The following is a 19,393-nucleotide window of genomic DNA, read 5'->3' on the forward strand; positions in this document are numbered from 1 at the left end:
GACCTCGCAAAAGGTACGTAACATAGTAACACTGCAAAAGAAAGCTATTCGGGCAGTTGAAGATGTTCCTTTTTTAGCCCACACAAAATAACTACTATTTCTGAAACACCGAATATTAAACACTGAAAACATATATCTACATAAACTCATCCGTACCTACACGTAGCAAAACGAAGCAAACTGGATAGTTTTCTAGACCCAGCATATTTAAAGGAAACTATAAATGTATACGCAAACTGATATAAGCCTCCTTGGAAAACCCCACCATCACGGATTTACTATGGACAGCAGGTTCTAAAGTATACACTTCCCAACACGCTAAATTATTTTCACAAACAGGAAGCGGACATTCTGGCTTTAAAGGATGACCATATCCTAGATCCGTTTATTTAAATGTTGTAATTAGTCATTTTTGTTGTATTTAGGTTTTGTGTAATCGTTTGTCTCCTCGTACATTTAAAGCTTTTAGCCTCTCATTGCTGCGTCGGCGGACGGTGCCTTGTGAAGCTGCATGGTTGCAGCTTTTTCTACGTGCGCTTTTTTCACCCCTTGTACTGACCCTGGTACAAATAAGATCTCATTGGTTGATTGATTTAAAATGAACGCTTGGTTAGCGTTCTAAGAAAAGGCTCACTGCAGGCGAAATATCGCTTTTATAAAACGGTTTCATTCGGTTATGTTGTATTCGGCTCTGATGTGCATCATACAAACGGTGAAAGACGCTGCTGCCGTGTTTAAATGGTTGCCTTATACGCTACTTGTGCTTAAGCGTTGCTGTCATTCAGACAACACCTGACCGTCGACGCTGTGAACGCTGATACACTGGTGGTTGTGATGCTTGACAATTTCCGCAGAAGAGGAAGCCCAATCTCCCAGTGCGACGTACCTACCGGATCTTGGGCCGACGGGTACTGGTAAAGCCAAAACTATGATTACAATACCTACAATGCCTACAATGCCTGGTACGTCTCTATTTTTATATCTGACATTGTTCTGAACAGAAAATTTAGTTCTCCACCTGAAAACCCCCGCCCTAAAAATAAACACCTAAGTGTTGCGGACATGCACTTGGTATGGTGCTGATAAGGGTTCCTCACGAACCACGGCGGAAATTTTCGCTGACGTTGAGAGGCTGGGGCGGGATTACTGAGGGCGTAAAAATTATTCCCAGTTCCATCCAGTGTGAAATCTGCTGAAGCAATGGAGGTGCGGTCCCATTGTGTCGGCTAAAATGTCAACGGCCGCTCTCCCGACCACGGCTCTGCTGTCGCCTCGACAATTTTGCGGTCCGCGCGAAGGAATCGGCAGCGAAACGCCAGCGTTGGGATGGAGAGGGACCCACTCTGCGAAACCATTTCGTCCTCTATGGGTGGCTATGGAAACCGCCGGGGTGTCGGGGAACATGCTCCTACCGCGGCGGGACGCACGACCTGCACTGCAGTCCAAACCTTGCTCCTAATCTCTTTCAAAGCCTGCGAAACTAAAGCTGGGGCAATGCCGGCACGTTCAAGGTAGCTTTCAAGCCGAACCGTAGTCTATGAAACATGTGCATGCTTTATTTTCGCAATTTTATACGATTTATGACTCATCAACCCAGTATTATAAATTAAATGGCACCTTTTTGTCTTTTCACACTTTTGTGGTAATGCGCCGGAGAACAAGTCCTCTAGCTACTATCACTGGCAAATTGTCTGTGTTTAATCCCTAGGTACCTCCAGTAACAGCGAAGGTAATGGGATACAACCCCTTATCGACAAGGGGACAGTAGTTATAAAGGTATAGTGAGGATTTCGCGAAATACGAAGCAGATTGCAAGTGCAACTAAAACGCAGGTAGGCACAGCAGAGCGCTGGCGCAATGTTGTTGTTGATTATGGGGATGGGATTTCTGTCGTAAATTATGGAATGCAGCCTTCCACTCATCCGCAAAAACCGGGCAATACTCATAAAAGAAGCCCCCACCATTTTCTCCAATCTCTTCATTAATTGCAGTGCGCTCACGTGTACAATTTGCAGCTCGCCAGAATTTGAGTGTGATCCCGACTACGACTACCACTAGGACTCCAAAAACTACGCCCACCCCAAAGAGACCTCTCACTACAACCACAAAGAGATCTACTACTACAACTACAACCACAAAGAGATCTACTACTACAACTACAACCACAAAGAGATCTTCTACTACAACTACAACCACGAAGAGATCTTCTACTACAACTACAACCACGAAGAGATCTTCTACTACAACTACAACAACAAAGAGATCTACTACTACAACTACAAACACTACGACCACCACAAAGGCACCGAGTAAGTACGTGCCATTGAAGGCAGACACTCCTTGAAAGTCTGGTTTGAGACAATGCGCACCTTAATAGTAGGGGTTGTAACGGTCGCTGGTATGTAGTGTGACAATAATACCGGCAAAGGCCCCGCTGAAGATGCGGGAAGTCGCATGTATTCTTGTCGTGGATGGGAATATGCTACCTTAACATATACCCGTAATGTGGTTCTGATGCGCTGTAAAAACGTCATAGAGACGCAATTGCCTGACAGCTTATGTATAGTCGTCGGAAGCCTTCTTTTTTGACATTTCAGTCCCCGCCAAACCTCCTACTTGACTGGGTGTTTGCGAAACTGTTTTTTCGACAATTATTGCGCGCTAAGTAATGTTACAATGGGTTTATGACCTAAACACGTGTGTGCAGCTAATTTATATATACAAAGAAATGAAAAAAGACGTAAAGAGGACGACATATTGTTCCTTTATCTTGAAAAATGAACAGAAATAATGCTCCAAATAATTAAAAAATGCGCGAAGAATACGTATGATGTCCAACTTAATATCTCCAAAAAAAGAAAAGCATAGTCACAAACATTATCCAAATCAGTGGGAAACCATTCGGTGCCGAAAAAAATGATTTTGCATTACTTCTTTCTTTAATTTCTTTGGTAGTCCGCGTCCTCTGCGCCGAAGTTTTCACCTGAGTCTGCAGTGTGTACAATAGACGTAAGCGAATGTTCGGAGTAACCTCAGCTGGCGGTTTTATTTTAGCTTATAACGTTCCATCATTGGGCAGGTCTTCCAAGACAGTCCCAGTCGTGCTTCAAATGAAGTCTGGGTGGTCAATTGTCTTTTCACATGGTCCGACATCAGAAATATTTCATAAAAGTATCTGATGAGCCCCAAAGAGGGACGTTTCATTCATCTTGTATGCTCAACGTGTCGTTACAGCACATGGCATATGCGACGACATGAAAAGCAGTATTCTGCGTCGTGCACAGCATCGTACACCCCTCTTACATAAGTTTGTGTTTTTCCAATGTAACTTAGCTATCGGCCATGCGGATGGCTGATTTTATTTGCGAATTGCCTGGAGGCTTAGCTCGCAAGTGAGCTTCTGCTTTAAATCTCGCTCAAAAATCCGTCGTTATATCTCCATATTCTTATATCTCCATAGTATATTTAATGCCTTTTGAGGTGCACAGTTTCGTAAATAAAATCGGTAGTACAGAAAATCAGAGCGATAACGACGTCATACAAAATATGGCCAACTAATGAAAGGCTCGGAATGTCTTTCTCATGAGGGGCTCCTGGAGCGACATTCCTGCCGCTGTGTTTTCCGACCAGGTACGCACGCGTCACCGGCAACCACCCACTTATGCGTGCATGGGTGGAGAGTGGTGGTATTGAGGAGAGTTGGGGGCACGGTAGAGGCGTGCACGTGCGAGTAGGCTTCGCATGTTCGGTGACATTTAAACTGCGATACCCGACTTCTGCAGGGATGAAATGCGCAGGGTGCAGCCTACCGCGTGGCACAGCACCACACGAGCAGTGGTGAAGGCGATAACGAATAAACTCTCATTCCAGCAAGTGCGCCCCTTCCACTCGTTGCAAAAAAAGTGGGCAAGAATTGAAAACATGGGAATCATGCACACACTACTTTCAATAAGGTTACAGAGTATCGGCACTCTTTTCTCCTATTGTTCCGTGCCGCTTCCAGGATCACTGGTCCGTTCGCATCACGTGATATTTGTTTACAGCACGATCGTTCATGCCCGCCTCCATTTTGTTGCTGATGCGTTTCCTGTCGGTCAATTGTGGTAGTCTCCTCTCCGCTTGTCGTCCCCGCTCTGAGGCTGCTCGCGACTGGCGTCGTCCCGAACTCGAATCAAAGATAACGCGCTTCGCAGCATCTGAGCTGGAAAAATGTGTCGGAAGGTGCCGTGTTGCTGCGTCGTCGGCAGTGTTGTTTACAAATGACCTTGTCAATGTTAGCGCCAGCAGTAGTGGTAGTAGTATAGTTGTAGTAGTAGTAGTAGTAGTAGTTGCAGCAGCAGCAGTAGTAGTTGTAGCAGTAGTAGTAGTAGTAGTAGTAGTAGTAGTAGTAGTAGTAGTAGTAGTAGTAGTAGTAGTAGTAGTAGTAGTAGTAGTGAACTTTATTCAGAACAAAGCTTGAGGGGGAGGGGTAGAGTTAAGGGTTGAATCCTATTTCGAGGACTCCAGTGGCGAAAGTCCCTAGTTTGGCTCTTTCCAGCAGCTCTGGCTGACTGGAGAGGTTCGAGCTGCTCAGCGTCGCTTTCCAGGATTCTATTGGTGTATTATAATTGTTCTGCTGCCATATGGTCGGGCAGTTCCGTGCAGTGCGGAAAAGGTCTCCTTCTGATGGAATTTATGGCATTCTTCACTGTACTTATCTGGAAACATAAGTGCTGATCTGGACTTATGTAGGCAGGCATTGGTCTGGATTTTCCTTATATTTCTGGACTCCTCCGCGTCTAGTAGATGGTGAGGTGTCCGCATTGTTTTTCTGGTTAGTCGGCATAAACGGAGTCGGTCGGTGGCCGTACTGTACACACTAAACTTTTTTACACCCTTTTTGTTTGAAAAGGGTGTAAAAATATTGTCCCATGGCTAACACCCTTACAAGGTGTTCTGGCTAAAAAGGGCGTTGAGCTCAACACCCTTAAAAGGGTGTTGAGGATGCACAACACCCTAAAAAGAAGGTGTTGAGCATCCGGCATGCGGATTGGCAATGTGAATCGGCGGAGTGCGCAGCATTCAACACAAACAGTCAATACGCAGAAGTTACAGTTGGAACACAAATGAGCAAGAAAACCAGCGGGATGCAAGCGGTACAGGGAGGGCGTACTTACTTTGTAATACATGTGCTCTTCTTGCTTTTATATCCAGCAGAGGAAAGCCCCCCGATCGTGTCTGTGGTCTTGTCGCAAAAAACAGATATTTTAGAGCTAATTTTGAAAGTATGGATTTTACTATGAGGATATACAAATCAACACACGGATTCGCAAAAACTTCAAATTAGGGTGTTCGACATTAAGAAAAAGGCCGTAAAGAAAAAGGGCGTAAGAAAAAGGATGCAAGAAAAGACCGCCAACTAAGAAAAAAGGTGAAGAGACCTCCAACTTTGGGAGGCATTTTGTACCTGTTTACACGGGTGGACTAAACATTTTCTACAAGCTGGGGGGTGTTTTGTACCTCACTATGTTAAAGTAATATTAATTGGCATAATAATTGCCAGTGAAACTCTTTAAGCTTGAGCTAGTTTCGGTGGCGTTAGCAAGAAAATACAAAGAAAAAGAACTGCTGCTCCTGTAAAGGGTGCACCACCGCAGATAGGGTATTATAACAGTGAAGTCGGCTTTCGAGCTTTTTAGAGTGTGAGCACAAGGGGCGTAATCGCATTCGCACTTCTTACTATACCATTTTAAGGGTACTAGTCTTTTTTGGATTCTGAAAGGCGAAAAATTGGCGGAGCTTGCAATAGTGGTGCAAGGCTGGAGAAACAGCATAGCTGGCGGCCGAACTGGCTTGTTTCCCCCTTGGATCCCCTGGCAAGTGGGGTAAGGGGGGGGGACACTGGAACAGCCTTGTAAAATCCGGTTAAACTTGGTCTCACCCCTCGGCGGTCATCCTAGCTTAGCAAGAACATTGCAAAGCTTAGCAACCATAACAAAACTTAGCAACAGCGGAAGAAACTATGTTGACCCCCAGCTCTGCTGTTCTTTTTTGCAACTGAACACCTATTTCACACCGTTTCAACAACCTACAGAACAACCGTTCCAACTACTACTACAGAAATCCAAGCATGTTGCTGTCGGTAAACACACTTTTCGCCACACGACTAGTCTTTTTTTTTAATTTTGAAGGTTCAAATACGTGTTTTACGTGCCAAAGCTAAACTTGGGCATATGGAAACGTGAGATCATTGCATACGAGCAATTATTTTTTTTTGCGTTTGAAAACTTCTTGCGATAGAGAAGTATATGAGGGGATGTCTTGTTCTTTACAGTGCTATTATGCATCCAATCATGGCCTTATTCAATGAACAGCTGAACACCTTTTCCACACCCTTTCAACACCCTAAAAAAACCAAGGGTATTGAAGTTTATCAATACCCTTTTTTCACACGAAAAGGGTGTAGAGCTAGGAAAAGGGTGTTGAGATTCAAGAAAAAGGGTGTAAAGGCCTCCCAACACCCTTTTTCCACTTATGATACACCCTTTTTTGCTAAAAAGGGTGTCAAAAAGTTTAGTCTGTATGGAGGAAGGGCGTATGGATGATCAGACTCCCCGCGGTCACTGATTTGCCTCGCGAGCGGTAAGGCCGCAGAAGCGGCCATCTGGCAACACTGATAAACACCAGAATGGCTGCTGTTGGTCACTTGTTACACTAGGTCACAATAAGAACCGCCACATATAGCCTGCACAACACCAACAAATTTATGAATGCACTTCCTCATATTAAAGCATATTCCTGTTAAGACAAACTGGAGGGTACCATGAAAATCTGTTCGCATTATCAGAAATTCATCTTTAGCGGACGTTGTTTTGCATTGTGTATGTCACTAGAGAGTGAAAGGGTTGCTCGTCTTAACTATGAAATTCATAATAACTGACTACGTCATAACGGGACTGTATATCGAAGTGCTCTCCGAAGGAACGTCAATAAGTTTGTCCAGTTAGAAACGATATTTGCTCACACGTGAAGCAAAGTGTGCAGCTAATGAAACTGCGTTATGCATCTTTTACACGGCAACTAACAATAGTCAGTTGAATGCTCCCTTTTGAGTTTGCGCTGTATATTTGCAATCGTGTACTCGACAGACAATTGGTTCGAAGGCTTTTGGACAACATTTGAAACGGCCGTGTAGCACAGGTATTAGAGACATGCACAGCGGCCCACGGGAGTAATTTAAGGCACGCTAATTAGCGCTGCGTTGCATGTGCGGTTCAACAGCATAACGCCTGCACGTTACTTGTTTCTGGAGACGTTGTGTCGCCGCTGGTGTCGACGCAGTACATTTACCGCAGACAGTAAATTCGCTGCGTAATTGGGTTCTCTGTTTCTAGGAACAATGGGTCCTGTTCACAGGTTACAAAGACATGGACTGCCAACCCATGTTGAACACTCGCCACACAGATAATCCCAACGGGTACACAAATGAATGGTGTGCTTTATTTCCCCGCAGTCATCCGAGAGCTGCTGTGCAGCGTTAACCAAGTGGCGGTGCTTCCGTGGGTGTATCCTCCGGACGGGATGTGCACCTACATCTACTACAGCAACCTCATCGTGACGATTAACGATCAACAAAAGTACGAGCTGCACGAGGCGGTCGGTGACGTCAGTTGGACGATGTTCAAAACAGAGATGAAGAAACGGACTCGAACGGAGGGCGGGGCCGCCTTTGATGCCCGGTGAGTTGTATACACCACTTCACGGCTACAAGGACGCTGCCCATGATTTTGATAAAGTTTTCTACGGGTTTGTCTGGGAACCGCCTCACCTGCCCTTCTCAGAGGCAGCGATAGAGGGCGCAGTGATCTCGCGGGGGTGGTTTCTTTCTCTACGGGGGAAGGTTCCTCTGCCTCCAGCTATCGAGGGAAAGGGGGGGGACCCTCCGCCTGTTTATGTTTGGCTGCGACTTCTTTGCGTAAACCTAAGAATTTGCGGGGCGAAGGTGCTGCCGTTCTTGGACGAGGGTCTGTTTACGTTCAAGCGATGGTCTAAGAAAAGGCAGGGTGGAGAAACGTTGCTTCCCAGGGCGGCCAGATAACGCCTCAAGCGCTTTGTCTAGGTTAAGCTAGCGCCATCTGTAGCGGGAGGATAAACGGCGCGGCCGCCTCGATCGCCATTTCACTGTACAACAGCGGCATTTCACTGCACGGAATTTCACTGGACTGCACTCCACTGCACAGAATGTATTGTGCCCGTTACTATTTCGTCCATCAGGTGGCGCTACCGCTACTTTCCTCGTCTCAGGTACGGAGCTTTCTAGTCGGCATTAGTGTTACTTGTAACATTATCTGGTGCTCGCGAACACCAACCGCAAGTCACCGTTTTTCCTCCTATAGATATTTTTGCTGCGTGCTTGGAGCCCATACAATAGAATCACAGCTGCGCTGTTTCAGAACAATTCACTCCGGTCAGAGCAGGGTTAAATTTTTTTATGGCGAAAGCATTGCGTGCCTTGATGGGCGAAGCGCCAGCGTTGTTGTTTGGTACTGAAAAGGCCCCCCGCTGTAAAAAGTAATCCCTTCCTAACGAAAATTGAGAGAAGCGCAAAACCTTCCTAACAACATAATTGCGTCAAAAATTGGTCAAAGCATTTGCTGAAAGTGCGTCTACTCGATCGTCAAACCTCCTAAAATCCGAATCGGGAACATAGAATGAACATAGAATGAAAACATAGAATAGAACATAGAATGAAAACCGACCCAAGCAAATTCTGGAGCATTATAAACCCGAAGAAGAAAAACACGGTACCCGTCCTAGCAAATGCAAACGGGGATAAGTTATCCTCGGCAAGAATGTGCCGAATAATTTAACAGAGCCTTTGCCCGAGTTTTCTCTACCGAGCTGCCTTTAAATGGCTCTTTGGAGCCGTCGCAACCAAGCATAGCTTCTATAGTTTTCCGCCCATTCTAATCACAGCCCATGGCGTGGCATGCGCTATCGACCACCTAGCTTCTAAGATTAGCCCCGGGCCTGACGCTATAACAGCGAAGCTCTTGAAAATAACTTTTCATTACTCAGCTTACCTGCTTTCGTTGTTATTTCACCAATCCCTAGATTCAGATATCTCGCCGGACGATTGTAAATTTGCCCATACCCTACCATTTTTCAAATCTGGCGACCGGTCTGATCCCCTTAACTATATGCCTATTTCACTTACTTTAATCAGCTGCAAGTTGCTGGAACATATTCTTTTCACGCATGTTGTAACCCACCTTAACCAGAATAACTTCTTCATTAGCAATCAACACGGATTTAGGAAACATTTCTCATGTCAGACACAACTTTTGGAGCTGGTCAGTGATCTCCACGTTTCACAGCACAGGTTGCTTTGTACCAATGCCATTTTTGTCGATTTGTCTGAGGCTTTCGATCGAGTTCCACGTCAGCGTCTAATGCTTAAAATTTGTAACCTTAATCTGGATAACAAAACAACCCACTGGATTCGCAGTTTTTTACAAACCGTTGGCAATCTGTAAGATTGAACGACCATGTTTCTAACCCTGTGGGTGTCTCATCAGCAGTCCCCCAAGGGTCCGTACTAGGCCCTTTACTATTTCTAATTTATTTAAATGACCTCGCATGTAACATTTCCTCATCAATCCGTCTCTTTCCCGACGAGTGTGTTATTTATAGAGAAATAGTAACTTCCGATGACGTTTCTACACTCCAGCATGATTTATTTGCTCTAACTGAAAGGTGCGAAAAATGGCTGATGAAAATAAACGTAGAAAAATTTAAGCATGTGCAATTTTTCTTCTATGACAAGATCAGAAACTTATAATTACTTAATCGATAATGCCAAAATTGAATCAGTTTGATCCTTCAAATATCTTGTAGTTACATTCACCTCCGATTTAAACTGGGCCCCCCATATAGAAAAAATCACATCAAAGGCGTGTAAAAAGCTCGGCCTGCTCAAGCGTCGCCTCTATCTGGCTAATTCAGAGACACGGCTTCACGCGTATAATACTCTTATCCGCTCTTCACTAGAATACGCGCAAATCATCTGGCATCCACATCATATGTGTCTGACTAACATGCTTGAATCCGTACAGAACAAGGCCGCGCGCTTCATTGTATCATCGTACTGATACCAGAGTGTATCTGCCTTGAAGGACGAACTTAATCTACCCCCTCTCACCCAACGCAGGCAGTTTTCAAGATTAACTTTTTTCCACACCCTGTACCATCATCCAACACCATTCGCTCGCAAAGTTATCCTCCCGGCACCATATACGTCCACACGCACCGAGCACGCTCACAAAGTTAGCCCAATTTTTGCCCCAACAAACAAATATCAGAACTCACCCCTTGTACTGGTAGTCAACGAATGGAATTCCTTACCTAGTGGACCAACCGCACTCCTCGCTTTTTTAGTGATTCAAAATACCCTGTAACTTGCCTTGATCATGCTCATCTTTTCCAGGCTGTAAATGTGTGTTCCTGCTTTGCAAATACCAGATTTTCTGTCACTTTTCCACTTTTTGTTCTTTGGATATAATGTTTCACGCTGTATTTTGCAATTGTATAGTTTTTGTGCATTTATGATATTCTAATGTCACTTTTGTTGCGTTGATTCTTTTCTTTTTACAATATTGTACGTTGTGTCGGCTTTCAACTCATTCCCCCCCCCCCCCCCCCCCCCAATGTAATGCCCACTTGGGCCCTTAGGGTACCTAAATAGATAAATAAATAAGACCCTTGCGATAATTGTCCCCGCACTACGGAAATGTATCTACAGTACCCTCTCGATAAATGGAAATCGCTAAAACGGAATTACCGCTTAAACGGAACAGTAGGCTGTAAGGTGGCTGGTTTTGTATTCAGATAACGCAAAAAAACTCTCAGTACTCGGAACTAAAACTTCCGCGTCACCGTATAAACGGAACTACGAATGGAACTTCTTGTCAAACGCGTTGTCATGAGAATCAGCTTTTTACGGTTCCGGCTGTATCGCTTTTTTTTTTGCCTCCATGTTTTGTTTAACCTCGTTCGTCTCGTAAGCATCGTCTCAGCAGTGGTCAGGAGTGTCAACGCAGCGAATGCAACATCGCAGTTCTTGTTCCAGTCGTTCGGACTCGATTCAAAACGCCGAGGCAGTTATTCGCGCTTCATTACCACGGTGCCGTCTTCTAAATTCGGTGGCGCGTAAGCACTTGCGAAGTTCAGGCCTCTAGCCTCCGTGAATATGCAGTTGCAAGGGCTCAAACAAAAAAAAATTGATGCATTTTTAGTGAACAGCGGCTCATTGTTGCCAAATAACTTTGTGAATGCTGTGCCTAAACCTCTTGTAGTTTTCTTGCTTTCTGAAAATCGATGAGCTGCATCCACCTTCTGGTGCTTAAAGTTTCATGAAACGGTATTAAGAGTGTGTACGCATATATATTTGCTCTTTCACAAATCAATCTCAGTAAGCGGAATTCCTGTAAACGGAACTAATATTTTTGGTCCCTTGAAGTTCCGTTTATCCAGAGGCTTCTGTGTATACCAACTATTCAATGTATATCAATACGTGGTGGCGTGTATATCGATACGTGATGATAAGAAGGATAAGAATGGGGTGAAGGGAATTCAGCCGGCATTCTCAGATAATAAAAGGGAGTCTACCATTGTTCCCGAAGAAGAAAGTGTATGACAGCTGCATATTACCGGTCCTCACCTATGGGGCAGATACTTGGAGACTCACTAAAAGGGTCCACGCTAAATTGAGGACGTAAAGTAGAAGAATTCAGGATCGCGCTGCAGAACCGATATTCAGCTCTTAACGAGGAAGCCGAGATTACGACACAGGAAGCCAGCGACAACCTTACACGCATTATCACGGAGTGTGCAGTAGAAGTCGAGGGCACGATGGCTAGACAGGATACTGGCAAACTTTCACAGGAAACGAAGGATCTAATTAGGAAACGGCAAACCATGACAATCTCCACCCCCGCTGACAGAATAGAACTAGCGGAGCTTTCGAAGTTAATCAATAAGCGTAAGACAGCAGACATACGGAAATATAATATGGAGAGGATCGAATACGCTGTAAAGAACGGAGGTAGCCTGAAAGCAGTGAAGAGGCGTATTGGCGTGGGAAAAATCAGATGTATGCACTTAAAGATAAGCAAAGGAATGTCATCACAAATAGGGATAAAATAGTCACAGTGGCCGAGGAGTTCTATAGGGATCTGTACAGTAGCCGGGACATTCAGGATAATGACGAACGAGAAAGTATCTCGGAGGAGATAGACATCCTACCAGTAACGACCGAAGAAGTAAGAAAGGCTTTGAAAGAAATGAAAGGGGGCAAAGCACCTGGTAAGGATCAGATAACAGCAGACCTCTTGAAGGATGGCCGAGAAATTGTACTTGAAAAACTGGCAAATCTGTATACGCAATGCCTAATGACCGCAAGTGTACCGGAATCTTGGAAGAACGCGAACATCATCCTAATCCATAAGAAAGGCGACAAGAAGCACTTGAAAAATTACAGGCCGATCAGCTTACTGTCAGTCGTCTACAAGGTAATCGCTAACAGAATTTCTGCAACCTTAGATTTCAGTCAACCTCAAGAACAAGCAGGGTTCCGTAAAGGTTATTCAACAATGGACCATATTCACACGATCAATCAGGTGATAGAGAAGTGCGCGTAGTATACCGAATCCCTATGTATAGCATTCATAGATTATGAAAAAGCATTTGACTCGATCGAAACCTTAGCAGTCCTTCAGGCATTACGGAACCAGGGGGTAGATGAGCATTATGTAAAAATACTAGAGAATATCTACAATGGGTCCACAGCTACCAACATCCTCCATAAGGAGAGCAGTAAAATACCTATAAGGAAGGGCGTCAGACAAGGAGACACAATCTCTCGAATTTTATTCACAGCATGTTTACAAGAAGTATTTAGAACGTTGGATTGGGAACAGGTGGGAGTAAGAGTTAATGGAGAATACCTCAGCAACCTCAGATTTGCTGATGACGTTGCCTTGCTAAGTAACTCGGGGGACGAATTGCAAAGCATGCTTTCTGCACTGGACGAACAGAGTAGAACAGTGGGCCTAAAAATTAATATGCAGAAAACCAAAGTAATGATCAATAACCTCGGGACAGCACAGCAGTTTGGGGTAGGGGGGAGGCAGTGGAAGTGGTAAACCAATATATCTACTTAGGCCAAGTTGTTACCCCAGATCCCAACCATGAGGCAGAGATAATTAGAAGGATCAGAATGGGGTAGAGTGCATACGGCAGACATTCTCAGGTAATGAATAGCACCCTACCATTGTCGCTGAAGAAGAAAGTGTATGACAGCTGCATCTCACCGGTACTCACCTACGGGGCAGAAACTTGGAGGCTCACTAAGAGGGTTCAACTTAAATTGAGAACGACTCAGCTAGCAATGGAACGGAGGATGATAGGTGTAACATTAAAGTACAAGAACAGAGCGGAGTGGGTTAGTGAAAAGACGCGTGTTAAGGACAGATTAGTACAAATTAAGAAGAATAAATGGGTGTGGACAGGAGACGTACTGAGAAGGCAAGATAACCGTTGGTCGGTAGCAGCGTGGATCCCCAGATAAGGCAAGCGCGGCAGGGAGCGGCAGAAAATTAGATGGGCAGATGAGATTAAGAAGTTCGCGGGGATAAATTGGTCGCAGTTAGCGCAGGACCGGGATAATTGGAGATCCATGAGAGAGGCCGTTGCCCTGAAGTTTGCGTAGATAGGCTGATGATGATGATAACGTGGTTTATGAGATAGAGGTATACTATTGTACTTCTTCCTCGTTATTGTTGTTGTTGTAAAATGCATTATGAATAGGACGGCACTAGGCCTGTTGCGGTGCGGGGAAAAGGGTAGGGGATTACGTGCGTCGCACTATGGAGGCTTCACACGCAAATGTCCACAGTGAGAGTAGAATTCTCTTGTGGTCGCATGTTGGCCGGATCCAGTCCTCGTATGTAGATACGGATGACGGGCGATGTTTGTCACGTGCGTCCTTCAGTCCTTCACAGTCCCACACCAGGTGACGCATGTTGGCTGTCTGGGCGGCTTGACGAGCGTGTTGTCCTATCTGTTACCGTTCCTTTTTCGAGATTTTCAAGTCACCGTTTTGACACGACGGAAGCCCTGTTTCACGCATGCGCAGTGTGTCCAGAGACCTTACGAGAGCTTTTCGGTCGATGAACCGGTCTATGTAGAAGGTACTAGTTTTAGGTGCGGAGCAAATTATAGTCTGGGCATGTCCCGCGTCGGCGTCCGCACTCAGCATGCGCAACTCTCCTCCTTCCCTCTCTCCCACAGCTGCGCGATACTCCCGCCACTTCTTCTCTCGTACCAGCTGCGTGCACTTCGCTTTCCCTTCTCCCGCGTTCTCGCTTCTGCTTTCGCGGCGCATGCTCGGCGCTTGCGCATCTCTCCTCCTCTCGTCGCCTCTCCTTCAACCTTGAATGTAAATCGGGTAGCGCGCTGCGCGCATTCAGTTCAGCGCTTGCTGCGGTTGACTCCACTTCATTCCGTTCTTCCTATGAAGTGTGATGGAAGCAACAGTCCCTTCAGTTAGTGGGTTGGCGCAAGCAAGCGTCAGCACCACCCCACAAACTAACAGCAACGCTACGTCCACTGAAGACAAAGCTGCGCAGCGAAGGGCACGCGACGCTGAGCGCAAACGCTTGAAGCGAGCGGCGGACCCTGAGCTTCATCGGCGCGAATGTTCGGCGCTTGCGCATCTCTCCTCCTATATCACGTGAAAGTTGAGCGTGACGGCCCGTAAGTAGAACATGGGCAGTCCAGCCACGGAGAACCGTGTTCTTGGAGAAGCTCTTACGTGATTTGCACCAGTGGTCCTGTCGAAGCTATCGTGCCAAAAAACGACTAACAAACACGAATTAAGGGACGCAAACACGACGTACCAGTAAAAAGTAATCGATGAGTATAACAGGGAAGCAATAATAACTTCGCCTTCAAAGAAGGTAAGAAGATTTAAGTTCCTTGAAAAATTTCTTTTGGTTCTTTCAATCGACCAATCAGTGAGTCCGTCTGTCAGCCACGCATTCGATCGGTCTGTCGGTCAGTCGCGACTGCGGCGGAGAATCTAAATATCACAATTAGGCGTACGCTTACTGCAAATGCTGTCTACCCGATCAAGTCAACAAGTCGACCCTCGCTAATTAGAAGACGGGGATTTAAAATGTCGAGTAATTATAAATGATGCCCTGGTCCCGGTAATTTGACATGCAATTGATTGGAAAAAATTGCTATACAATTCGAAACTAAATCTGTTAATTGGAAGTTATTTCAGGTAAGAAGCAGGGAAGTGACTTTTGTTTGTTGACAAGTGTAAATTTTTTATCTTAAGGACAGCGCCACGCTTCGTGCTGATGTCTGCGCCATCGAAGTGAGGATCGCACAGTTTCTAAGGCGGCAGGCCAGTCGAGACTCACACCAGCGTGCGCGTTTTTCTCTTTTGGGGTCCTCAACCTTCTTCGTTGCGTACAGCGCTGGGTGAGCAGTATTAGTGGTGGACACTTCTGGATTCCATTTGAGCGGAAAGTCTCAACTATTATGCCAACCCATGCCTTATGCTCGACTTGGATCAAGAAGGGAGACTTGTTGCGGACTAATAACAATTCGGTTCGTGTTCTTTTAACACGAAAGTCTTTTATTCCGGGATCCACGAAGATTTCACTGACGTTATATCTGTCACGGAAATGACGTCAGTACAACGAAGCAAGCGGCCTGTATAGGGTGCTCCCCTGCACACAGTCTTCTTACGGGGAAGCACCCTTTAGTACTAAAAAGTACGTTATACTCAGGGTAGCTTGTTTTCAGCTTTTATATTTTAACACGAAAGTGTTTTATGCCGGGATACACCGAGATTTCACTGACGTCATATCCGTCGCGGAAATGACGCCAGTACACCTTTTCCAAAGCGACCCGCCAGCAGGACGCCGCTCGCCAAGCACACCCACAAGACAGCCGCAAACCGGCAAATCTTGTTCAGCTGCAGATTTTCCTGCACATTTCACTTTTGTGTTTTACCGATTCCTATGACAGAAGAATCAGCCGCAGTTATTGTTTAATTGGAACTTCGGTTAATTCGAAGAGTTTTGCTGTCTCTGTGCACTTTATATTAACGGTAGTGCACTGTAAATGCTTTGATTCCGTGTGCAGCCCTTGAAGGAATCGTTTTTCATTTTAGAAGCATTGTCATTGGTTGTCTTCGGCGAAATATTTATTCCACCCTCATAGACATTCACTAGAATTCACGCCAATATTAGCATCTACTCACACCACTGTTACTTCGGCCTCTCTGTATTGCAGCTACATCACAGTGGAAGGCATAAAGGGCATTCGAAACGTCCTAGTCGGGCTGGCTCAGGAGAACATCCCACACTACGGCGTCCTTAACGTACTGGCCGAAGCGAACGACCTCAAGCCATTGCTAGACAACACAACAGAAGTAATGAAAGTGAGTATGTTTCAACACAACCTTTTGTCACGTCCTGAAGTCTAATAATCAAGCCACCTGCGTCCATGTAGACTATCACATCACAGGTTAACCTTAAACTGTGATTTGTGAAAACTTTTTTGAGCAGTGATGGTTACGGTATTCCTGCTCCTTCCATCGTGACTTTTCTCCAAAAAGACATCTAAGGGTGTTCGTCCTATTCCCATTAAAATTTGTAGCGTTTAGTTTAATACAAGGTATTGTATTTCCCTGTTAAAAAGGGTTCCTTCATATTTTCTGCAACTATTCTCAAAATCTGCTATGTTTTCGGAATTTAGTCAACAAGCGCATTTTGTACTCATATCAGAAGGACACAAAGTACTCCAGCCAAATATTGTTGCCCTACGCCCAGCTCACAACCTGAAAACAACCACAAAAAATTTCTCTTCATCGCTTTGGGCATTGTTCAGGCGGCGCTCGAATGACGTCATTCAACTGATAGGGGGGATATTGGCCGCATTCTTTGAGTTCCATTCTACCGCCAGCTTTAGGAAGCGAACAAAAGCAAAGCCGGAACTGGAAGTTGCATCTGCTGTGCCACTCTGTGCTGGCGATTTCGAAACGCTTTCAGGCACGAAGCAAAAAGTGAAAGAGTTTATGCAGGTTTTGCAGGTTTTCCTTAACGGAAGTCTAAATCGGGAATTTATTTGCACAGCTTGAGGAATAGAAAACACCCTGCGCGCAATGCAGTTACATTAGGCGACGCCGCCTTTGCCTGTCGCGTCAGCTAGTAATTGTGAAATACCCACTTTCTCGTTGATCACTCCTCCGTACCCAACTCGCTAAACTTCCCGCGTGCTTCCGGTCTGAGTACTGTTCACCTGGCAACGCCGCCTAACAAAAACTATATGAAACGATTAACAGTTTTGTGCAGCGTTCGCTAGTTCACAATCCTACGCTTCCATTTTTAGCCCCTAGGATGCCCAGTCTCTGCGCTCATCCGTGGGGTGGCGCGCGCCGGCGGACATGCCTCAGGAGTCAGTACGGCATCCGTTGGAAAATGACGGACTTGACAGGCAATGTCGCACAAGCGGTGTTGCATCAGGAACCACCCAAGGGTTGTCGTGCTGGGTTTCAACGCGGTCTGTTGCAATCCAAGACCATGGTATTTCTTCACACTGCCGCATGCCCCGTCGGCCACGGAGGCGGAATAGGCTCGGTGTACTGTTCCTGTAGGGATGAATTCAAGTGACGGGAACCGCTTTGTTATCGGGAACGACTTTTAGATGCGACTGCATCTCATTCACTCGCATTGTCCCTCCATACGGCGTTGTTGTCCGTCCACACCCCTCCCCCATTCTCCTCGCCGCGCGAGCTGCGCTCTCCGCCGCTCACCCCCTCTCCTCTCCGATAGCGAACACTCACTCGCGAGGGTCATTGGATTGGATTCGATTGGAGTGGCTTGGCTTGGCTTGGATTGGATTTGAATTGGATTGGATTAAAGTGGATTGTGTTAGATTGTGTTGCGTCATAGCCGCGCCACGTTTCACGCGATGGGAGAATTAACCTAACGGAAACAACAACGGAACCCCTTATGCGTCGCATCTACACAGGGATTCCCGCGAGGGGAGGTGGGACTAATTTTTCTATTGCGTATGAAGGTCACGTAGCGCTGCAGAAAACTGGTAATGATTTTCCAAAGCTAGGTGACCGAGATCGGCAAACGGTGAGATGCGGTGCCCTTTTACCGTTGGTCACGAATCCGACCAGTCCCAGGAGGCGAAAAAGCAGGCAGACTCTTTCAGACGCCCGTGTTTCTTAGACTATCTAAACGCGAATATTTGTCTGTTTGTCTGTCAGTGTGTCTGTGTGTCTGTCTGTCTGCGTCTGCCTGTCTTCTCTGCCTGTCTGTCTGTTGGTCTGTGTCTGTTTGTCTGCCTGTCTATCTGTGTTTGCTTGTCTGTGTCTGTGTCTGTCGGTCTGTCTATCACTCGAATCAGTGAGAAGTGTTACTGGTAAGCCTGGTCAGTAATGGGCCATTGACAACTGGGAATCAGTGAGAAATTTATGAGAGGAATAGGAATGTAGGAGTGTGGAAGGGGGGGCAATGTGGGATGTATAGAGCGAGGAGAACAGGGAGGTGGAGGGACAAGAAGGTGCAAAAAGGGCGTTGAAGGAGCTGAACGTGGAGAGGAGGGCCCAGAGGACCTGGATTACCCTGTTCCATGGCTCTTTTTCTTGAACCCTGCTTCTGCTGGACGGCGCCACAGGCGCCCTAGAAAAGTCCGCAGTTCTGAGAGACCAACAATCCAAATCTGTGACCAGCTGATCAATAAAGTTTCCAACATACTCAACCTCAGGCTGCACCTTCTAAAATTAGGACGTAGCACGACCATGATTGAGAATCTGAAATACACCAACGAACAATCAACCCATCAAGAGCATCGCAAGCAGAAACTGTGGTATGAAAGAAGCGTGTAATGATGCCAGCGCCGATGCACCTCGTCAGGGAGATAACCCTCCGCCCTTCTTGCGGCTTAGTTGCGTCCCCCCCATCCGGTGGCGGAATGTCGGGGCGGCCTCCGCCGACGCCAGCGAGTCGCAACCCTTTGTTGGGTCTCCCCGGCGGCTTGTTACGCGGCGTCGGGGAAAGCATTCCTATCCCCCTGACCTTCGGGGACGGACAGGCGGGGAGCGGAGGACAAAACCCCAATTGGAATGTGCGCTGCTGTGAGGAGGCGGCTTTGCGTGCGCCCTGCTCGCGCATGCTTCAAGGAGTTCGTCCGGAGCAGCCGCCGAGAGCGCACGCTGGCAGACTTGCTCCCGTGGTAGCCTCTGGGCGCCAGAGCTTCACGCACGTTACAGCCAACCGCGCGGCGGTTCGGCACACTTTTGGCCTCCGGGCCCCCTTTAGGGATC

The 19,393-nt window shown here is 46.3% G+C and overlaps 1 protein-coding gene across 1 annotated transcript in view; it reads left to right on the plus strand.

Moving 5' to 3' along the window:
- The first annotated feature begins 859 nt into the window (after positions 1–859).
- The window catches only part of LOC144148624 (uncharacterized), a 61,190-nt gene continuing 42,656 nt past the window's right edge, over positions 860–19,393 (plus strand). Inside the window, exons 1-4 of the mRNA XM_077680135.1 lie at positions 860–962; positions 2,016–2,309; positions 7,493–7,718; positions 16,348–16,495. Coding sequence (XP_077536261.1) covers positions 929–962; positions 2,016–2,309; positions 7,493–7,718; positions 16,348–16,495 — 702 coding nt within the window. The 5' untranslated portion in view covers positions 860–928. The remainder of the gene's footprint in view (positions 963–2,015; positions 2,310–7,492; positions 7,719–16,347; positions 16,496–19,393) is intronic.

Source organism: Haemaphysalis longicornis, unplaced genomic scaffold, assembly GCF_048455015.1.
Source record: "Haemaphysalis longicornis isolate Haplotype H1 unplaced genomic scaffold, Haemaphysalis longicornis Haplotype H1 scaffold_8, whole genome shotgun sequence".
NCBI lineage: Eukaryota > Metazoa > Arthropoda > Arachnida > Ixodida > Ixodidae > Haemaphysalis > Haemaphysalis longicornis.